Source organism: Hemicordylus capensis, chromosome 5, assembly GCF_027244095.1.
Source record: "Hemicordylus capensis ecotype Gifberg chromosome 5, rHemCap1.1.pri, whole genome shotgun sequence".
Classification (NCBI taxonomy): domain Eukaryota; kingdom Metazoa; phylum Chordata; class Lepidosauria; order Squamata; family Cordylidae; genus Hemicordylus; species Hemicordylus capensis.
In genome coordinates, this window is record NC_069661.1 from 202485389 (window position 1) to 202503064 (window position 17676).

The following is a 17676-nucleotide window of genomic DNA, read 5'->3' on the forward strand; positions in this document are numbered from 1 at the left end:
GTTTAGGAGGGCCTGCTCTGCCCATTAAGAGAGTTGTGTCAGAGGGTAAGTTCGGGCAAGCAAGTACTTGGTTGCTCGGTCCCGGCACCAGATTTTCAGGCTACATCAGAGGTTGCCCAACGGGCCCTGGTGGAGACAGTGAAGGCAGAGTCAGAGGCAGAGGAGCGGGCGGATAAATTGGTGGTGTGCTTGGCTGTGGTACGGGCTCCTCACGGCAGTCCAGCTGTGCTGGTTGCAGGGAGGAGAGTGGAAACACTGATATAGTTGGTGACGGAATGGCTGGACTGGCTGGCTGCAGTGTAAATGGAGGCCATGGCTCTCCATTACCTACAGGGATTGGCAGGGCAGGGGTAGTGCTTCCAGTATCAGTGTTTTCTTGTGGCATCTCCCTGGTCGCCTCAGGAGTATGGGGTAGGTGCCGCGGAAGCTTCTGTGAGCATACTGCCTGCACTAGCAACCACTCACTAAGCGTCAGAGAAGATAGTGATGTGTGTTTTCTTTTGGCTTTTTTCAGCTTTGGCTGATTTTACACATTTTTTCCTTTTCCAAGGCTTTCTTGCCTGGCACCAGCTCTGATACAAGCATCCCTGCTGTGGTGGAAGGGGCGGGGGGGAGGCCCTGAGGGAGAATCCGATGTGGAGTTGAGCGGAGCAGGAGCTCTGTGGGGCATTTTGACTGTAAATTGCCACTGCTCTCAGGTAGGGGGCCTTCAGAGAGGGACTCCTGGAGCATGTCGCCCGTGTGTGATAAATCTGTGGAGAAGGATAATAAGCCCAAGGGGGGTAAAGAAAAAAAATTGAATCTGTCAATCAGACAAATGGGAGCTTAAAAAGTAATTTAGAATTGTTTAGACTTAATCCAAATTAGTATGGTTCCCTTCCAACCCTCGCATAATCTGAGAGGGGAAGAGGAGGAGAAAGCCAGGAAAAAGGTGTAGAAAGAAATAGACCTGTCTGTGAAAAAAATGCTGAGCTCTGTTTGGAGTTGCTGCCTCAAGCAAGACAGGAACAGAACTGGCGATTGGTGCCCTCTGGCGTTGGAAGCAAACAAAATTTGACTACTTCCTGTCTCCTTCGAACATGTCTGAGACACAACCCACTGTTAGAGGATGGCCTATGATCTCTGGTGGCAAATACAATCACGTAAATATGCTGGCTTTGAGTATTCTCCTTGGGAGAATACTGCATATCATGCCTACTTAGCCCCTGCTGGGTAGAGCAAAGAGGCACACCTTTTAAAGTAGTTGCTTGCTTAAATTTAGCAAGGGGAGAACAATTATCTCTATCCCACTCCAGCACAGCTTCTCCTTCCACTGTTTCTGGTGTCTACCTTGTATTTCCTTTTAGACCAATTGCCCTTTTGGGATGATGAGAGCTGTAGTCAACATCTGGAAGACCTTGCTACAGGGAACATGGCCTCTAACCCACATGTGTGCACTCCCAACCACACAGTACCACACTGCATGCACAAGTTGTGCTTCACTTTGGAAAAACCTTCACTAGTGACTGCTGAAAGGATCTCAGGTATTTAACAGGAAGTGTGTAAATGGAGATGTCCTCTTAGTTTAAAAATGATAGTCCTTTCATAATGATCTGGTATTAAGCAGACAAATTGTTCCTTTCAGTCGGCACAAGCCAAATTTTGAAGTCCTCCTATTGATAGAAGTTCTCTACCTATAAAAGTGCTGCTTAATTTTTTTCCGGGAATAATGGCAGCATGATTTAGAAAGGTGTCTACAGCACCTCAGTGTGAGAACCACTACAAGCTCTGTGAAGAAAGGGACATCCTGCCCCATTTATGCACAGTAATCTTAATTGAGATGTATTTACAGTATTGTGCATCACAAGTCTACTTCAAGGAACACTCAGTGAGACAAGACAAATAGCAAGCAACCGCAGCTAGCAGTTTCCTGCTACAGGAAGGAATTGTCTGCCTTCTCCTTTATTATCAGCAGGGAACACACAAGTTTCTGCACCTACACGATATCCCATAAAGCAATATCCCATTCTACCAAGGTAAAATATTTAGCAGTTGCCCAAATACTGGGTCCTGCAAACAGATACCATCCTGAAGCACTTGTTTCAAAGCAAGGATCTTTTCTACCAAGTATCAGAGAAGGAAGATCTCACTGGAAGCATAGTTACTCTGTTTCAGGAGAATACTTACCTGGAAAATAAGCCCCACACATGTTTAATCCTAAAATCCTACTTTAATACTTTTTACCTTTTATTTTGGGCAGCTATGAAGTTGTTCACATGCATTAGACGTTAATAATATTTGCCAGATGATAGATCAGACTCACCATTCATGATTATGTGTGACTAACACACCTTTTAGTGAGTCCCCAAAGGGCTCACAATCTAAAAAGAAACATAATGCAGCCCTGTATAAGCTGCAGGATACTGGGCACCATGTCCCTTGCTAATTACAGTTCTGACCCATTACATTAGGTTAAGTGATACTCAGCCTGATCATCTTTTTACAGTATTTAAAACATTAAAAGTAATGTATTTGCCTAGTGTGTCAGTTAAATGTTAAGTAGCTTAAATATTAGCTTGTGGTTATATGACAACTTACAAGAAGTTCTTCTGGGTCATGAAATAAGCAATAGCCTTCAACTGGATCATGAGAAAAGTCTGAAAACCACTGACAGACTTATACCAGTTCAACATCAGAGAATCAAAGATTGATAAAATCAACCATTACGTTTATTGGAACCATTATCCTGCAAATGAGATTTTCCCATATATGGCAACTCTTTTCAGCAATTAGTAAATATAGACTAAAAAATATCAATGACTGCTGTTTTTGCCAATTTAGCATAAGCAATGAAGGCCTTGACTGAATGGGATGTGAAAAGGGTTTTGACTTGAAATGTTTTGAACTCAAGACAAAACACCCTCTAAATAAAGAACCTGTTTCAAGCTTGGAACACCACAACCCCGTTTCGATTGAAACATTTTGAGAGTCATTTTGGAGGATCCGGGGTTTAGGGAAAGGTTAACAAGCTGCCATAAATTTCCCACCTGCCCAATTCCTTTGTTGTTTGGGTGGTAGGTGGCACCCATCATGCCCTACCACCCAACCCACTTTGGTGTCCCTAGGAGTTACCCATGGGGAACAATGGGGTGTTTCGATTTCCCCATTGTTCCATATGGCCAAAACACTTGAAACATTGAGTTTATTTCACTGAAACAACCGGATCAACCACTGTTTTGACAAAATGTTTTGGCTGTCTGCATGCACAGCTTGAAACAAAATACAAAACCCGTTTCACGCACATCCCTGAAAGTGTTACCACACAACTCTTGATTGCTAAGAACTGGAAGACATCCTAATTCCACCAGTTATGGACTGGCTAAGGAAAGAGCTTGATAACTGAATGCATACGAAGCAGACGTTATATAGTAATGTGTGAATAACTGAATAGTGGTTTGTGTGTTTAAAACTACAGTGGTCCCTCGACTTACGTAAATAATCCATTCCGAACGCACGTTCGGAGGTCGAAATTTTCGTAAGTCAAGGAGCGCACCACGGAAGTCTCAAAGCACTCGTAATTCGAGGAAGCCGCATCTAAACATTCGTAGGTCGAGTAAGCAACTACTTCCGGTAAGCAACTACTTCCAGACTTTTTGTCGCTCGTAACTCGAAAACAACGTAAGTTGAGTAGTTCGTAGGTCGAGGGATTATTGTATAAAGGTGTAATGAAAAGCATATTCTGTCTTAACTAAAGGATTACTTTTGGGTTTTTTTTACACTATTTGCAGAGTTCGGTTTTTAACAGAACATCAACATTCCCCCACCCCCACCCCCCAAAAAAACCAATCCCAGAAGAGCGCACCTGAATATAAATCATATTAAGATTTGATTGCCTATACTTGAATGACAAGTCAACTTTGTGGTGCTGTGTCATTGCTACACATCTATCTTGTTCCAGCACTTTTACATTGTTATGGACAATACACAGATTAGTCAGTCATGACTAAGCACTGCTGAAGTCAATGAGACATGATAGCCATTGGTAACTTAGTCTGGATGCTGCCAATTATAAACAATTAGTATAGGGACACAAGGCTGAAGAGAGAATAACTGGATCTGAACACATTCAGCAATCCTAGGTTTCATTTCAAGAACCAGAGTCTTATTATAAGGTAAAAGCAGCCAAATACATTCTTTTCTGGTCACACTCTTGACTGTTCAATATAATTTGTCACATTATAGTATACAATGTTACAAGCCTATAAAATCTTAATCCTTTGTTTCCAAACAAGACAGTTTTTGAACATTTGCACAACGCATTACATAACATCAGTGTGTGAATGCACCATAAAAGTTACCCAAAATCTGTATCACCACATACGACACCTATAATGCACTAAAGGACACAATGGGGAAACGATCTTTAGCCAGAACTCTGGATATTAATCCTAGAGCTATCATTGTTACATTAGGCCACTTATGAACAGTGCATTGAGTTTCATTTTAAAGTGACATTATTTTGTCAAGGCTGAATATAGAGCCCAGTGAAACCCGAAGCAGAACACAGCAAGTTACAAGCTGAATACAGCAAATTCGCAGTTTTTAAGAGGGGTTGGGCTGTTGGTCAGCTGATCAAGTATTGTCAGCCAACTGCCGACTGATTAAATTCAGGCAAATCTCAGCTACATCTAGATATTCCTGAACAGCTTACACTATTATCTGGATGGACACATTTTACTTGCAGTTCTTGAGCAGTGATCTTTACCTTCATTTGGAGAAGTTTTCAATCTTGTACAGATTCCATACACATCTCCATAGAATTCTTGTATTTTATGCAAAGCATCTGCAGCACGCAATTCCATAAGGTCTCGAAGCTCTTCAAGTGTGATTCCAAAGTCTCCATGATTAGAATCTTTTATAGTGTATTTTACACCACTGTATGCTACCGAGTTGTTGGCCATGTCTCCCATGATGTACAGTGTTCAAGGGGAGGATGTAGTTTCCAAGGAAGAGTTTACTTCAAATATTTCCACAAGGAAAGTAAATCCTTTAGATATGAAAATCATCAAAAGAGCAGATATAAACCACCCAGAGTGAAGAGCGAGCCATTAGACACCCTTTCCAGGAGCGTTATCTTGTGTACAATCCCATAGTTGGTTCCTTCATTCTGCTTCAGGTGGGAGGGGAAAACAATCTGCAAATGAAAGGGAATAATAGGAGCAAGATTTAGTACTGCTCAGGGCACACCACCACAACTTAAGAGTTCAGGTGCTTTATTTAAAATGGTGAAGTGAAATGGTCAAGTTTCTCAATAATGAAGTAATTGAACAAAATGTTTCAGGGCTCAAAACTCATAGCTTTTTCTAAATTTCAAACCAGTACTCACTACCTACAACTTAATTCATGTGGATTCCAGCTTATTTATACAGATGTCATACTGACTTAGCACATTAAATTGGGGCAATTCTGGGCACACTTATGCAGTATACTTAACCCTTTAGCGGCTTCCTGAGATTTTGATTGTGAGTTGAAGCTTAAATCCAGCAGTGAATCATGCTCCCTGTCTGCACATGCCCTAGCTAACATAAGCAAAAATCATAAAACAACTGACACACAGGACTAGTTAACTTGAGTAAAATGACCCTCAGGTTGCTACGTTGTTAGTATCTGTAAACTGCTACTGTAGCAGAACATTAACTCCACAAACATTCTTTTTAGCCAGAGTACAATTCATACATTAGTAAGGTTTCAAGATGTTGACAAGTTGATCCAGTTTGTTAGCTATATACTAACCAGAACACTTGAAATCAGACAAATCCCTAAGCATCCACAAAAGTCTCAGCACACCTTACCAGGCATCTAATAAATCCATTTGCCAGCTCACCAGTGGACACCCAGCACCACACTGGTCTCCTCAGCACAGTCTCATTTCCACTGCCATTTCTGAGAAGGTAAGTAACAGCAAGAATCCTTTCTGAGCAGGAGGAGACCCCTCACTGTTTCTTACCATCTCCATATCCCAGTGCACATGACAGAAGATCTGTTTCTCTCCTAAGCCTTCTGGCACAAAGGCAAAGAGAAGATCGGTGGCAACTACAAATAATGGCTGGCTAGTGAGCCAAGTCTAAATTTGTGGATCCCTGCTCTTTAGTATGAGTGCATAGAAATAGGAAGCAACTTCCCAATAGGCTGATGTTCCAATCAAGCTGAAATAAGTTTTCAGGGATGCAGACTTCTGGGGAAAGACAACCGATACCAAGGAGCATCATGTTTAGTCAGACTTTGATTGCAAAGGGATCTGTCAACACCCCACACACACACGACACTGAGGTGTCAAAGAAAGTCTCACATAAAATATATTGTTTACACACTGCAGCCTAAAAACCCAGATGAGTGAACGAATACCAGAAATATAGATTAAGTAGACACCTCAGAAACACAGAAAAGTGACAATAGAAGGGACAGTTCTCTACAAAAGGTTGGTGTAGGTTGTAATGGTAGCACTGTGAAGAGAAATGAAACATATATCCAATCAACTAGAAGTCTCCTGAGACACCCACAGAATTTAGGTTAAAGTTACAGTCTAAAAAGGTATTGTGACATACTAGTAATCTAACAAAACTCTGAAAGCAAATTAGCAAGAATCCTAGCCAGATTCTAGATCCTAGCCTAATCACTGCCGGATTATTGCCCATTTAGCAGCCTTTTGACTTCTTAAGTAATCTAGAGACAGGTACAGTCATCCCTTGCCAACCCGCGACTTGGCCGTCTGTTTTGAGTATATGCGAATGGGAAATTGTGACCGGTCTTGCCAACCGGAACCCAAGTATCCTGGGTTGGTGAAGTTTAGTAAATGTTTTTCCTGGGGTGGGGTCGGGGGGTTCCAGAGGTTCAAACTGTTCTTGGTTACCCTTGCTGACCTTGCCGATTTAAAATGCCTTTCAGTGATTGGGGGTCAAAATATTTACCGAGGGTCAATCTGCTCATTCTTCTTGGTGACTCCTGGCAATGTTACAGGATTTATTTGTTTGTATTTTTTCCTTTATTTTTAGGTCTTTTTGCAGTCATGGTTCCCCTAACCCTATTTTCCATAGACTTTAATGCCTCGCCAACTTGCCGGAATGGAACGCTCATGGTTGGCGAGGGATGACTGTGCAGACAGTGAGGTAGCCAGGCTTACAGGCAACACCAATTACTCAAGAAAATAAAATCCCAGACCAAAGAACTACAAAGAGATGGATGAAAGGTAACATGGGAGATGGGATTTACTATAAGTAGATGTGCAGCCAGTAATGCACTTCTACTTTTGCATATGCACCAAGCAGCATACAAAATGCATTACTTCAAGACATGATAGTGGTCAATGGTTTTGATTTTCAGTTTAAAAGTTACAATATAGAAAGCTGCCATATACTAAGTCAGACCATTGGTCCATCTAGCTCAGAATTGTCTACACAGACTGGCAGCAGCTTCTCTAACAGTTCAGGCATGGGTATCTCAGCCCTATCTTACAGATGCCAGGTTGTCAATAGCTATTAGCAGTAGTAACTAAAAAAATGGAACCTCCATATTCTGAGGCATGTACATTTTACGTTCCAGATAATATTGCTATGCAAGCTACCTTTCCTCCCAGCATTGGATTTTTGAGCATAAAGTCAGTCTTTAGCTCTATTATGCAATGTAATTAGAGCATGCCATGACAAATGTTAAAGTATTCTTCCTCAAAAGGCACCCATTATAGAACACAAGAACATCTAATGTTTCAAAGTTATTTCATTTGGAGGATTGAGAGGAATAAAATAGACACGAAGACACACCTGCATTTCTTCAGAATGCCTAGTGGTTTATATCCTATTACTTAGGCTATACCTTCACAAGTTCTTTGGCTCTAGAGCCAATCCAAAGTTTAGGAGCCAAACTGCCCTCTGCTCTGTTGGGGGGGGGGGGGGCAGACTTGCCACCTTGCTTGCTCCTCCTGGTCACACTTCTTCATCATCTAGTTTGGGTACCATGGCAAGATCTTTCCTTGGAATTGCTGAGCCCTGATTTGAGCCAGTTTTCCACCACCCATCCATATGATTTCCCTCAACCTGATGTAGGACAGAGTATTAGAGCAATAGCTTAGCTGTAGATTGCTATCCAGGCTCTGGGTAAGCTTCCCACTATCCCCTGATCCCATCTAACCTTGATCTAGAGAGCATGTTCTGGATAGTCTCCAATACACAGAGTGATCCATCTCTTGCGATGTTTGCTAGACAGTCATGGATTCATCATAAGGGTATTTTGAGCTTCAGATAGCAGTATAATCAGGGAAACAGAAGTGTATATTATTAGGATATGTATTCTATCAATTGGTTCTGCATTAGATTTATGCATGCTACAGGATCAGTATACAAGGGACTAGATTTATGTATGATAGTACCTTTTTCCTGCTGAAGGTATTTGCTCAATCTGGAGCTCTCTTGTTTTTTAAAAGTTAACTAGTGATGTGGGACAGGGTTTTCCTGCAGAGTTTTCTTCCTAGCATTTCGCTTTCTGTAGTTTTCCTGCAGAATTTTCTGTTTCTGAAATGCATCTGATTGTAAAATTAGTGACACTGAATGGACAGAATATCAGTTACGTTAGCTGTTTTGATTGTACCTTTAACTTTATGAAACTCTCCTTGGGAAGTAAAAATATGCACAGCTCCTTTGGCATGCTAAAAAAATTAGGTGTCGTCATCCCCCGCCCCGCTCCATAAGTTTTATGCTATTAATTTAGTTAACATGGTTAAACAAATTAAAATCTTTACTTAGAAATAATTTTATTGGAATAAGTATATGCTATTGAGTTGTCATGTCTTAAAGAGTATTCCAATAAAATTATTTCTAAGTAAAGATTTTAATTTGTTTAACCATTTTAACTAAATTAAGCATAATGTATTGGGCAGCTTCTTCCTAATCAAGTGCATCAGTTCAACTATCCTAGCTCTTGGAAAGATTAGAGATTTGCAGAAAAAGGCTTTCATAATCCCCCTTGCCAGGTTGCCAGTGATGATTTATTTTTGCCTGCCCCCATCAGGCAAATTTTCTTCAATTGCAGGGAATGCATGAGCAGGAAAGATGTCTGCCTCATTTCATGGAGCTGTGTCTGCACAGAAACACTGATACTTTTGCAAGCAAGAGCAGAGAAATAAAGATATGCATAGATCTGCATTCAATCCTCACCTGAGGGCTTTTCAGAGGCTAGCAAAGGAAGTTTTTGTCACTCAGCTGACAAATGTTTGATCTTACCTTCCCAGTTCTTGTTTAAGGCAGGAAGGAATGAAGCTACAAGCATTCTTTCCCAACAAATGCTTAGTTAAACATTTAACTAAGGTTTGTTTGAAAGACAGAACATAGCACAGAAGGTGGAGCTATGTATACAAGAAATCTAGTTGGAGTATGAAACAGCAACACACACCCCTTCTTAATTCAGGGAAATGAAACTTCTAAGATACAGGGAGTGAGAAAAGAGACAGGCACAGAAGAGATACCCAAGGAGGAGAGTTTGAGGGCAGCTCTGTCTAGGACACGGGGTTGGTTTGTTTTAATTTATACTCTCCTAGAAGGGGTACAGAAATTAGTTTAGCCATGGCTGATTTGCTGGGCCCTTACAGTACAATCCTATACATCTTCACTGATAAGCTGTGTTCCTTCTAAGGCCTGCACATGCTCACATGTTTTTTGATGTTCTCTCAGTTAATTTTAGATTCTGCTCAGGTTCAATCAGGAAGGCCGCATTCTGAATGCATGCGTGCACACACTGCCTTGATACTGCTGCCCAGAACAAAACTAATTCCGTGCACAGATGAAAAAGATTAGAGGGAACACGGCTGCTAAGTAAACCCCACTGTGCTCAGTGGGGCTTACTGCCCTGTATAGTTTTATAGAATTGCAGTTTTAAGCCAAGACACACATTTGTTTGTTCTATATAAAGTATATCCTTAACATCTGCTTGAACTACAAGACTAATTTACTTTAAACAAAAGGGAAAAGGGAAGCCATCTATTCAGCTGCTAGCTGCTTTAACAAGTGCCCACAGCCAGGATTCCACACAGAAATGTAGATTTTCTAGGAAATTTTGCAATGAAAATCCCCCCCGGGCATAAAATCTGCATTATTTTTTCTCAAAAGTTACACAAGTTCTCTTGATGCCCTAAATAGGTTGTCATCTGATTTGGCATGTTATTTGACCTATTTAGAAACCCATCCCCACCTTATTCATTTCCCCCCACTCTATCAAAAGTAGCTAAGTACAAAGTAAAGTAGAAATTTTAGAAATGGAAGGTTTTCCACAGTGTGGGCCATTTTTCCAGAATATGATACACACCAATACTGAACTCAGGTGACTGAGTGCCTATAATGAAGTGGGCACTCAAAATAAAGTAGCTTCTACATACTGAGACGACCCCTTGGGAATGCAAAAATCGGACATTTTTTAAAATCCCAAATCTATGGCCTTGTGAACCTCCAGGGTCTTCTGAAAAAAAGCACAGAGATACTATAATTCATCTGTCCTGAGAAGATGAATTCTTAGGTCTGCTGTCTTGTTTAGAGGGTGAAGGGACCATGCTGCTGCCACCCAGTGCTATGATAAACTCCCATTTCTCCACAGGCAGAAGTTATAGGCATTTTTGGGCAGCAATCACTTCTGGTCCAGGAAATGAGAACTGGCTAAAGCAGAGGTCTCAAACCACAGACCTCCTGGAGCTGTCGACTTACAACTCCCATCTTCCCTGGCTGCTGGCCACTGTGACTGAGGATGATGGGAGCTCTAATCCAACAGCTGGAGCACCACAGTTGGGACCCCTGGCCTAAAGGGAGGCAGAGTCTACAGGTGAAACTCGGAAAATTAGAATATTGTGCAAAAGTTCATTAATTTCAGTAATGCAAATTAAAAGGTGAAACTGATATATGAGACAGACGCATTACATGCAAAGCGAGATAAGTCAAGCCTTAATTTGTTATAATTGTGATGATCATGGCGTACAGCTCATGAAAACCCCAAATCCACAATCTCAGAAAATTAGAATATTACATGGAACCAAGAAGACAAGGATTGAAGAATAGAACAATATCGGACCTCTGAAAAGTATAAGCATGCATATGTATTCAGTACTTGGTTTGGGCCCCTTTTGCAGCAATTACTGCCTCAATGCGGCGTGGCATGGATGCTATCAGCCTGTGGCACTGATGAGGTATTATGGAGGACCAGGGTGCTTCATTAGCGGCCTTCAGCAATTCTGCATTGTTTGGTCTCATGTCTCTCATCCTTCTCTTGGCAATGCCCCATAGATTCTCTATGGGGTCAGGTCAGGCGAGTTTGCTGGCCAATCAAGCACAGTACACTGTATACTTTTCAGAGGTCCAATATTGTTCTATTCTTCAATCCTTGTCTTCTTGGTTCCATGTAATATTCTAATTTTCTGAGATTGTGGATTTGGGGTTTTCATGAGCTGTACGCCATGATCATCACAATTATAACAAATTAAGGCTTGACTTATCTCGCTTTGCATGTAATGCGTCTGTCTCATCTATCAGTTTCACCTTTTAATTTGCATTACTGAAATTAATGAACTTTTGCACGATATTCTAATTTCCCGAGTTTCACCTGTATGTGTAAAGTCTATGGTTTGAATGGCAGTATGTTGAAGGTGTCTATTGGGGTGGGGTGGGGGGAGGGACAGGGAGATGGAGGACAGGGGAAGACGACTTACAATAAAGTTTCCTGAAAGGGAGTTGCATTAGAGATTGGGAAATTAGTGCTCTGGGGCTAAAAGACTCCCTTCCCTTCATGAGTACAGAGATGGCTGACGAGGAAGGAAAAAAGAACCCCATTTATTTCCCCCACTTTCCAGACAACCTCAAAACATATCCTTCTAATACTTATACAAAGCAGTAGCGGAATGCCTCAAAACTGAGAGGCAACAAAAAGCTACATCTTTCTTTTCTTCCTCCTACCCGTAAAGTCCAGAAGAGAGGCCACTGATCAGCTGTATACCTTTTACAGGTTTTGGGGGTCTAACTTGTTACATTAATGTTGAAAATGTATGCCTTATTAGCTTGTGCATTCTACATTAGGAGTACTATATTAGCTAATTTACCTCCAAGTGAGGCCTCTCTTCCCACAGAGAGATTAGAGTTGGTGCCTCCAAATGAAATACCTTTGATTGCATTTCTAAAATAGACATTTTGGTCTGCAACGTATGTTTCCCTTAGCACAAGAGTGAACCAGAATTAGAACATCTTACCTATATCTACACATTTTGTCAACAGCTCTAATTCTGACCCTGTGTCAACATGCTACAAGTAAAACACATCAAGCATATAAAGAAGTTCATTCTTAGCTGAAGAATTTTGAATTTGCCAAAAATAGTGAAGTTAGGCATGGAAAGGATGCTGAAAATTTAAGCTCAAATTTTGATCGCTACATACATATTTGGTTTGAGATGGGTTTATGATTCAAGCTTAATTTTAAAAAAAAATTAAGCTTTTGAGAGCTATGTGTTAGACATATATACTGCTTTTCTTCAACAAAAAGTTATTAAAGCAGTTTACATAGCAAAAAGTATGAGAAAATGCTTCCCTGTCCCCAAAGGGCTAACTTCATAACTTATAGTTTTAAGGTTTAGTACTGTGCAGTAGGTTTGACCTTCAGTTATATGTTATCAGCAGTCCAGTTTCAGAAAAGGCTCGCAGAGTGATTATCTCAGGAAAGCCTTAGCTTAAATCTAATTAGACAAAGACCTCACAAATCTGTGAAGCATCACATTGCTGTCACTTGGTAATATCTCAAGATTCCAAAAACTAGCTAATTACAACAGTCAATATTTTTAAGTGTATGTATGCTGTAACAAGTCTTAGCAAAACTAACATGAAATTCAACTAACCAAGTGAGAAATATTACTTCTAAAAAGTGATCTCTCCTTAAGTAAAGATGCAGGTTGATTTTTAATTGATTATCCTTAGTGTTCCCCCCCACCCAATAAATTCAGTTAAACTACTTGGCTATTTGATACAACATGTGGAATTATGGTGGATCGCTCTCTTTTTACTAGATTCAGGTCAATAAATTGGGATCCAAATTGTATCGGGCAAATTTGCATAGTAAAATTCTGAGAAAAGTTTAATACAAGTTTTCTATAAATAGAAAAAGTTGCCCTGCAAGTTTTCTTCAATTCAGAACTTTCGAGAAAACCCATACTTCTGCTGGAACATCTGTAGCAAAACCAACACATATCATGATCAAGAACTCTCTCACTGCTACTTAGTAGTTTAACTACTACTTCTGTGTTCTGAACAATCCAATATAAACCTTCAGCTTACTTTGAAGACTGGGCCATAGTGCCAAGTAAACCACATGTGGAAGGTCAGCAGGTAGGGTAGGACTGGGAAAAGCCTCTTGTTCAAACCTCGGAGAGTCACTGCTAAACAGGGTAGACAATACTGAGTTAGATCTCTGTATAAGACAGCTTCCAAAGTTCTAGTTTCTTGTAGTACATATACTGTACCCACTCTGAATCAAACTTCAATACAAATATTGATAAGTCTTTACTGATCACACAATTATATTCAGATAATCTTTGCGAGTCAGACCCTGTGCTCGTGAAGCTCTGATCAATAAAGAAATTGTACTTGTGCCCCACTTTAGACTACTTTCCTTAACCAAAGTAAGCTTATGAGATCACCCGGCATTCTATGGGTTTGTGTGGTCCCCACCACCACCTCCATCAACTTTGCAATGCCTAGACCAATATGAACCAAATTGGGTACACTTGTAAGGACACCTCAATGTCATAGTCTGTAATGTCATCCACCCCAATTCAAGATGGCGGACACATGAATGTTTGAGGTGCAAGTGGGCTAACTTGTGAACCGCCTAACCAATCTGAACCAAGTTTTCTACAGGTGTGGGGGACAGCTCAAGGACAGTTTGATATGTCATCTACCCCAATTCAAGATGGCAGATGTGTCAACTTTTTAAGGCTGAAGTGGGCTAACTTGTGAGGATGGTAATTATCAATTAAGATTATAGTGAAAAGTAGGCAGATTAGTTCTTACCAGAATTTATCAATATTGTAGGGCATCTACTTTCTCCAGCCTTAACCCCCAGCCAACAATTGGAGAAGAAAATTGCTGTGTTACTTTATGTAGACAACATGGCTATTGTGCTGATAATCTTTATTGGGATGAGGAGATTCTGAATTAGGGAAAAAGTTGCAAGGCAGAGACACAGTCCATTAATTACAAAAATAAAGAGGTAATGATTTTTGCAAAGAAACCTCTGAAGCGTACTTAGTGTTTGAACAAGTTAAGAGCTATAAATATTGTCTTTCATAAGGTATTTGGAAACCTCACTTAGAGGCAACAACTGAACACCATTAGGTCATCCAAGCAATTTTAAAATAAAAATAAAAATCAGTGGACAGGAGGGAGCTTGATTCTTCCAGCCATTAAGTCTTTTATAGGGAAGACAGTGCAAATGACCTATGGGACAGGAATTGGGGTGGGTGGGTGGATTTGTAATACTGCTACTCAGTTCAGAATATTACATCTTTACTGAAGCTTCTGTCCCAGTATTTCTACTTTAGTGTTGAGAGCAGAACTGGGCTCAATTTCCACAAGAATCCACAAAGCTATTACATTTTTAGGCAACACTAGAAACCAATACCAATTGCAAACCAGTGTTTAGAAATGTAATAGACACTGTTGCCAGTCAAGTTATAAAGCTATTTCCCTCAATATTTGACTCATCCAAATCTTGCGGATCAAACAGGACAAGCAATTATGATTTGGATTGTAATAAAAACTGACAATGTAAGACTGCTTGGTATAACTTGGTGTAAGACCTCTTGGTTTAATTTGTTTTAAGTATAATTCTGGTCAAGCTGTGTTTCTTCATCTGACTTGCACCCTACTTTGCCAGGCATTTACAGCATTAAGTTTCAGTCTATGTCCTCTGTCTGGTTGGAGGGCACATAAAACTCCTGTAAATCCAAGTCTTTTTGTGACCCAAGAGAAAACATAGGACCAATTTTCTGATCCTGATAAACTCTTCTTTTGTTGAGAGATTTAGATACCCATGTTACAATTTGCATGGCCAATTCTGCTCTAGCTCAGTAGAGGGCAACTTCAAGGCTTCTGAGAGCTCCTTTTTTGCCAGAGCCTTGCAAGCTATCGTTATGAAATTGCAGCTTGATGTGGTAAAGCCAGACAGAATGATATCTTGTACAAAGTTGTATATCAACAGCAAAAGGGATTTTAACCTTAAAATGTTTGAATTCAAGGAGTATTCCACAGTAGGACAGGAGGGGAGCAAGAGGAACAAACTGAAAAGAAATTAGTGGAAGATAAAGTAAAAGCAATCATGAGCACCCAGAGACACTGTATTTTGAATTAGTCTGGATGAATTGTATAATAAATGAAAAACAAACAATTTAAGCCAATAGTCACAATACAATAACATTCTGTGATCTGATCTGTGCATGTAGCAGTTCCTCTCTATTCTTCACTGATCAGAACTCACTTGGAATACTGTGTCCAGTGGAAGTCTTAATGTAGAATACCGTGTTTGATAAACTGGAATGGGTTCAGAGCGGTAACATAGTGATCTGGAAGCCCAAATCCTATGCAAAATGGTTGAAGGAGCGGTTTACCCTCGAGAAGAGAAGACGAGGAGGAGGTATGATAGACACCCTCAAATATCTGAAGGGCTGTCACACAGAAGACTTGTTTTGTTACTCCCAAAGGCAAGACTAGAATCAGTGGGTTGAAATTACAAGCAACAGTTTCCTAGCTGTAATGCTGTTAGACTGTGAAACAGTCTGCCACACAATGGTGGGCTCTCCTTCACAAGAGGTTTTAAGAGGCCAGAGGGCCATCTGTTTGGGATACTGTAACAGTTTCCTGCACTAACAGGTAGCTGTGGAAGTCCTACAAGGTACCTTCCATTCTATGATTCCTGTGAAGCAAAACAGTAGGAATCTCTCACCACCCTAAGGAAATACACTTCTCAAACTGAAATGAGATTTTTAAAAAATTTCAAACCTACTGGAAACAGAACCTTTTCTGTTTGTGTTGTGCCCCGCCCCCATCACCACCCATGTAAACACACACTAACAGCTTTATGTAGAAGCAGACCTATCAATTACATTTGTTATGAGGAAAGTGGGCTATGTGATCTGTTATAGGGCTGGTAGAGAGTGGACTTCAGTTTTTGTAACTTCATCACTGTTTTGCTTGTTTTTAAACAGTTATATCCTTTGAGTAGATCAGCAAAGATTCATTAGAAGTTTTACCACTAATGGTGTAGAACTGTGTTGTAGAAATGGTATAAAACTTATATTGCTACAACAAAATGCAGGTATCATTTCAAGCTTTCTAAATCTGGTTCTTAAAAAACCAAGTGACATTTCTTTGAAGAAAAATACAGTTGAACACCAAGAGAGAAGCTACACAGGTGTTTGAGCAATCTGTGTGATTTGCAGTTCCAGAAATATGGTGGAAACCTGATCAACTTGTGTTGACTGGTGTCATCTCACCCCCAATGATCAGGTCAAGTGTGAAGTCTGATGTAGCTACAAAAACAGCTAATGTGATTTTAGGCTGCATTAACAGAACTATGGTTTCCAAGACACAAGAAATAATTCAGCTTCATTCTGTACTAGTCTAAACCTCAACTGGAGTTGTTTCCAGTTCTGGCCACCACACTTTTAGAGTGTACACAAACTAGAACAGGTTCAGAAGAGGTCAATTAAGTTTGGGGTCTTGAAACCAGGCCCTATGAAGAAAGGCAGAAGGAACCTCAGTCTTCTCTTTTCCAAGCTATGACAGCATTTTTCAAATATCTGAATGGCTGTCACAGAGTAGTAAAGACTTGATCTCTGCTGCCTCCAAAGGAAGGATTGGATTGAATGGATTTATGTTATAAGGGTAGATTTCAATTCAACTTTATGAGAAACTTATTGTAAGAATAGCTTGACAATGGAACCAGTTACCTTACACCACACTGGAGATCTTCAAGGAGAGGCTGAACTAACATTTATTGGAGAAGCTCTGGATTTTCTGTATTAAGCAGGATGCTAGACTAGATGGTCTACATCAGGGATTCTCAACGTTGGGCCCCCAGACGTTCTTGGTATTCAACTCCCATAATCCCCAGCCCCAGTGGCCTTTGGTTGGGAGTTATGGGAGCTGAAGTCCAGTAACATCTGGGGGCCCAACGTTGAGAATCCCTGATCTACATCCCTTCCATTTCTACAATTATGAGAGGAGAGCTGGTCTTGTGGTAGCAAGCATGAACTGTCCCCTTTTCTAAGCAATTCAAATTTGCATATGAATGGGAGACTACATGAGCATTATAAAATATTCCCCTTAGGAGATGGGTTCACTCTGGAAAGAGCAGAAGGTTCAAAGTTCCCTACCTGTCCAGACAGGGGCGAAAGGAACTCCTGCCTGTAACCTTGGAGAAGTCACTGCCAGTCAGTATTGTGTAGACCAGGGATTCTCAACATTGGGTCCTCAGATGTTATTGGACTTCAACTCCCATAATCCCCAACCAAAGGCCACTGGGGCTAGGGGTTATGGGAGTTGAAGTCCAATAACATCTGGGGACCCAACGTTGAGAATCCTTGGTGTAGACAATACTGAGCAAGATGGATCAATGGTCTTTCTTGGT

The 17676-nt window shown here is 40.6% G+C and overlaps 1 protein-coding gene across 18 annotated transcripts in view; it reads right to left on the reverse strand.

Moving 5' to 3' along the window:
* The window catches only part of ATP2B1 (ATPase plasma membrane Ca2+ transporting 1), a 98377-nt gene that overhangs the window by 44451 nt on the left and 36250 nt on the right, over positions 1 to 17676 (reverse strand). For 5 of the 18 annotated variants that reach the window (XM_053251462.1, XM_053251478.1, XM_053251465.1 and 2 more), the window contains exons 2-4: positions 14061 to 14199; positions 13326 to 13426; positions 4745 to 5173 (exon numbers count right to left, since the gene is read on the reverse strand). In XM_053251462.1, the coding sequence (XP_053107437.1) occupies positions 4745 to 4949 (205 nt within the window). In that variant the 5' untranslated portion in view covers positions 4950 to 5173; positions 13326 to 13426; positions 14061 to 14199. Of the gene's footprint in view, positions 1 to 4744; positions 5174 to 5473; positions 5496 to 8163; positions 8268 to 8401; positions 8555 to 13325; positions 13427 to 14060; positions 14200 to 17676 lie in introns of those variants that run through there. The other 13 variants (XM_053251476.1, XM_053251463.1, XM_053251464.1 and 10 more) reach the window with 6 other exon arrangements.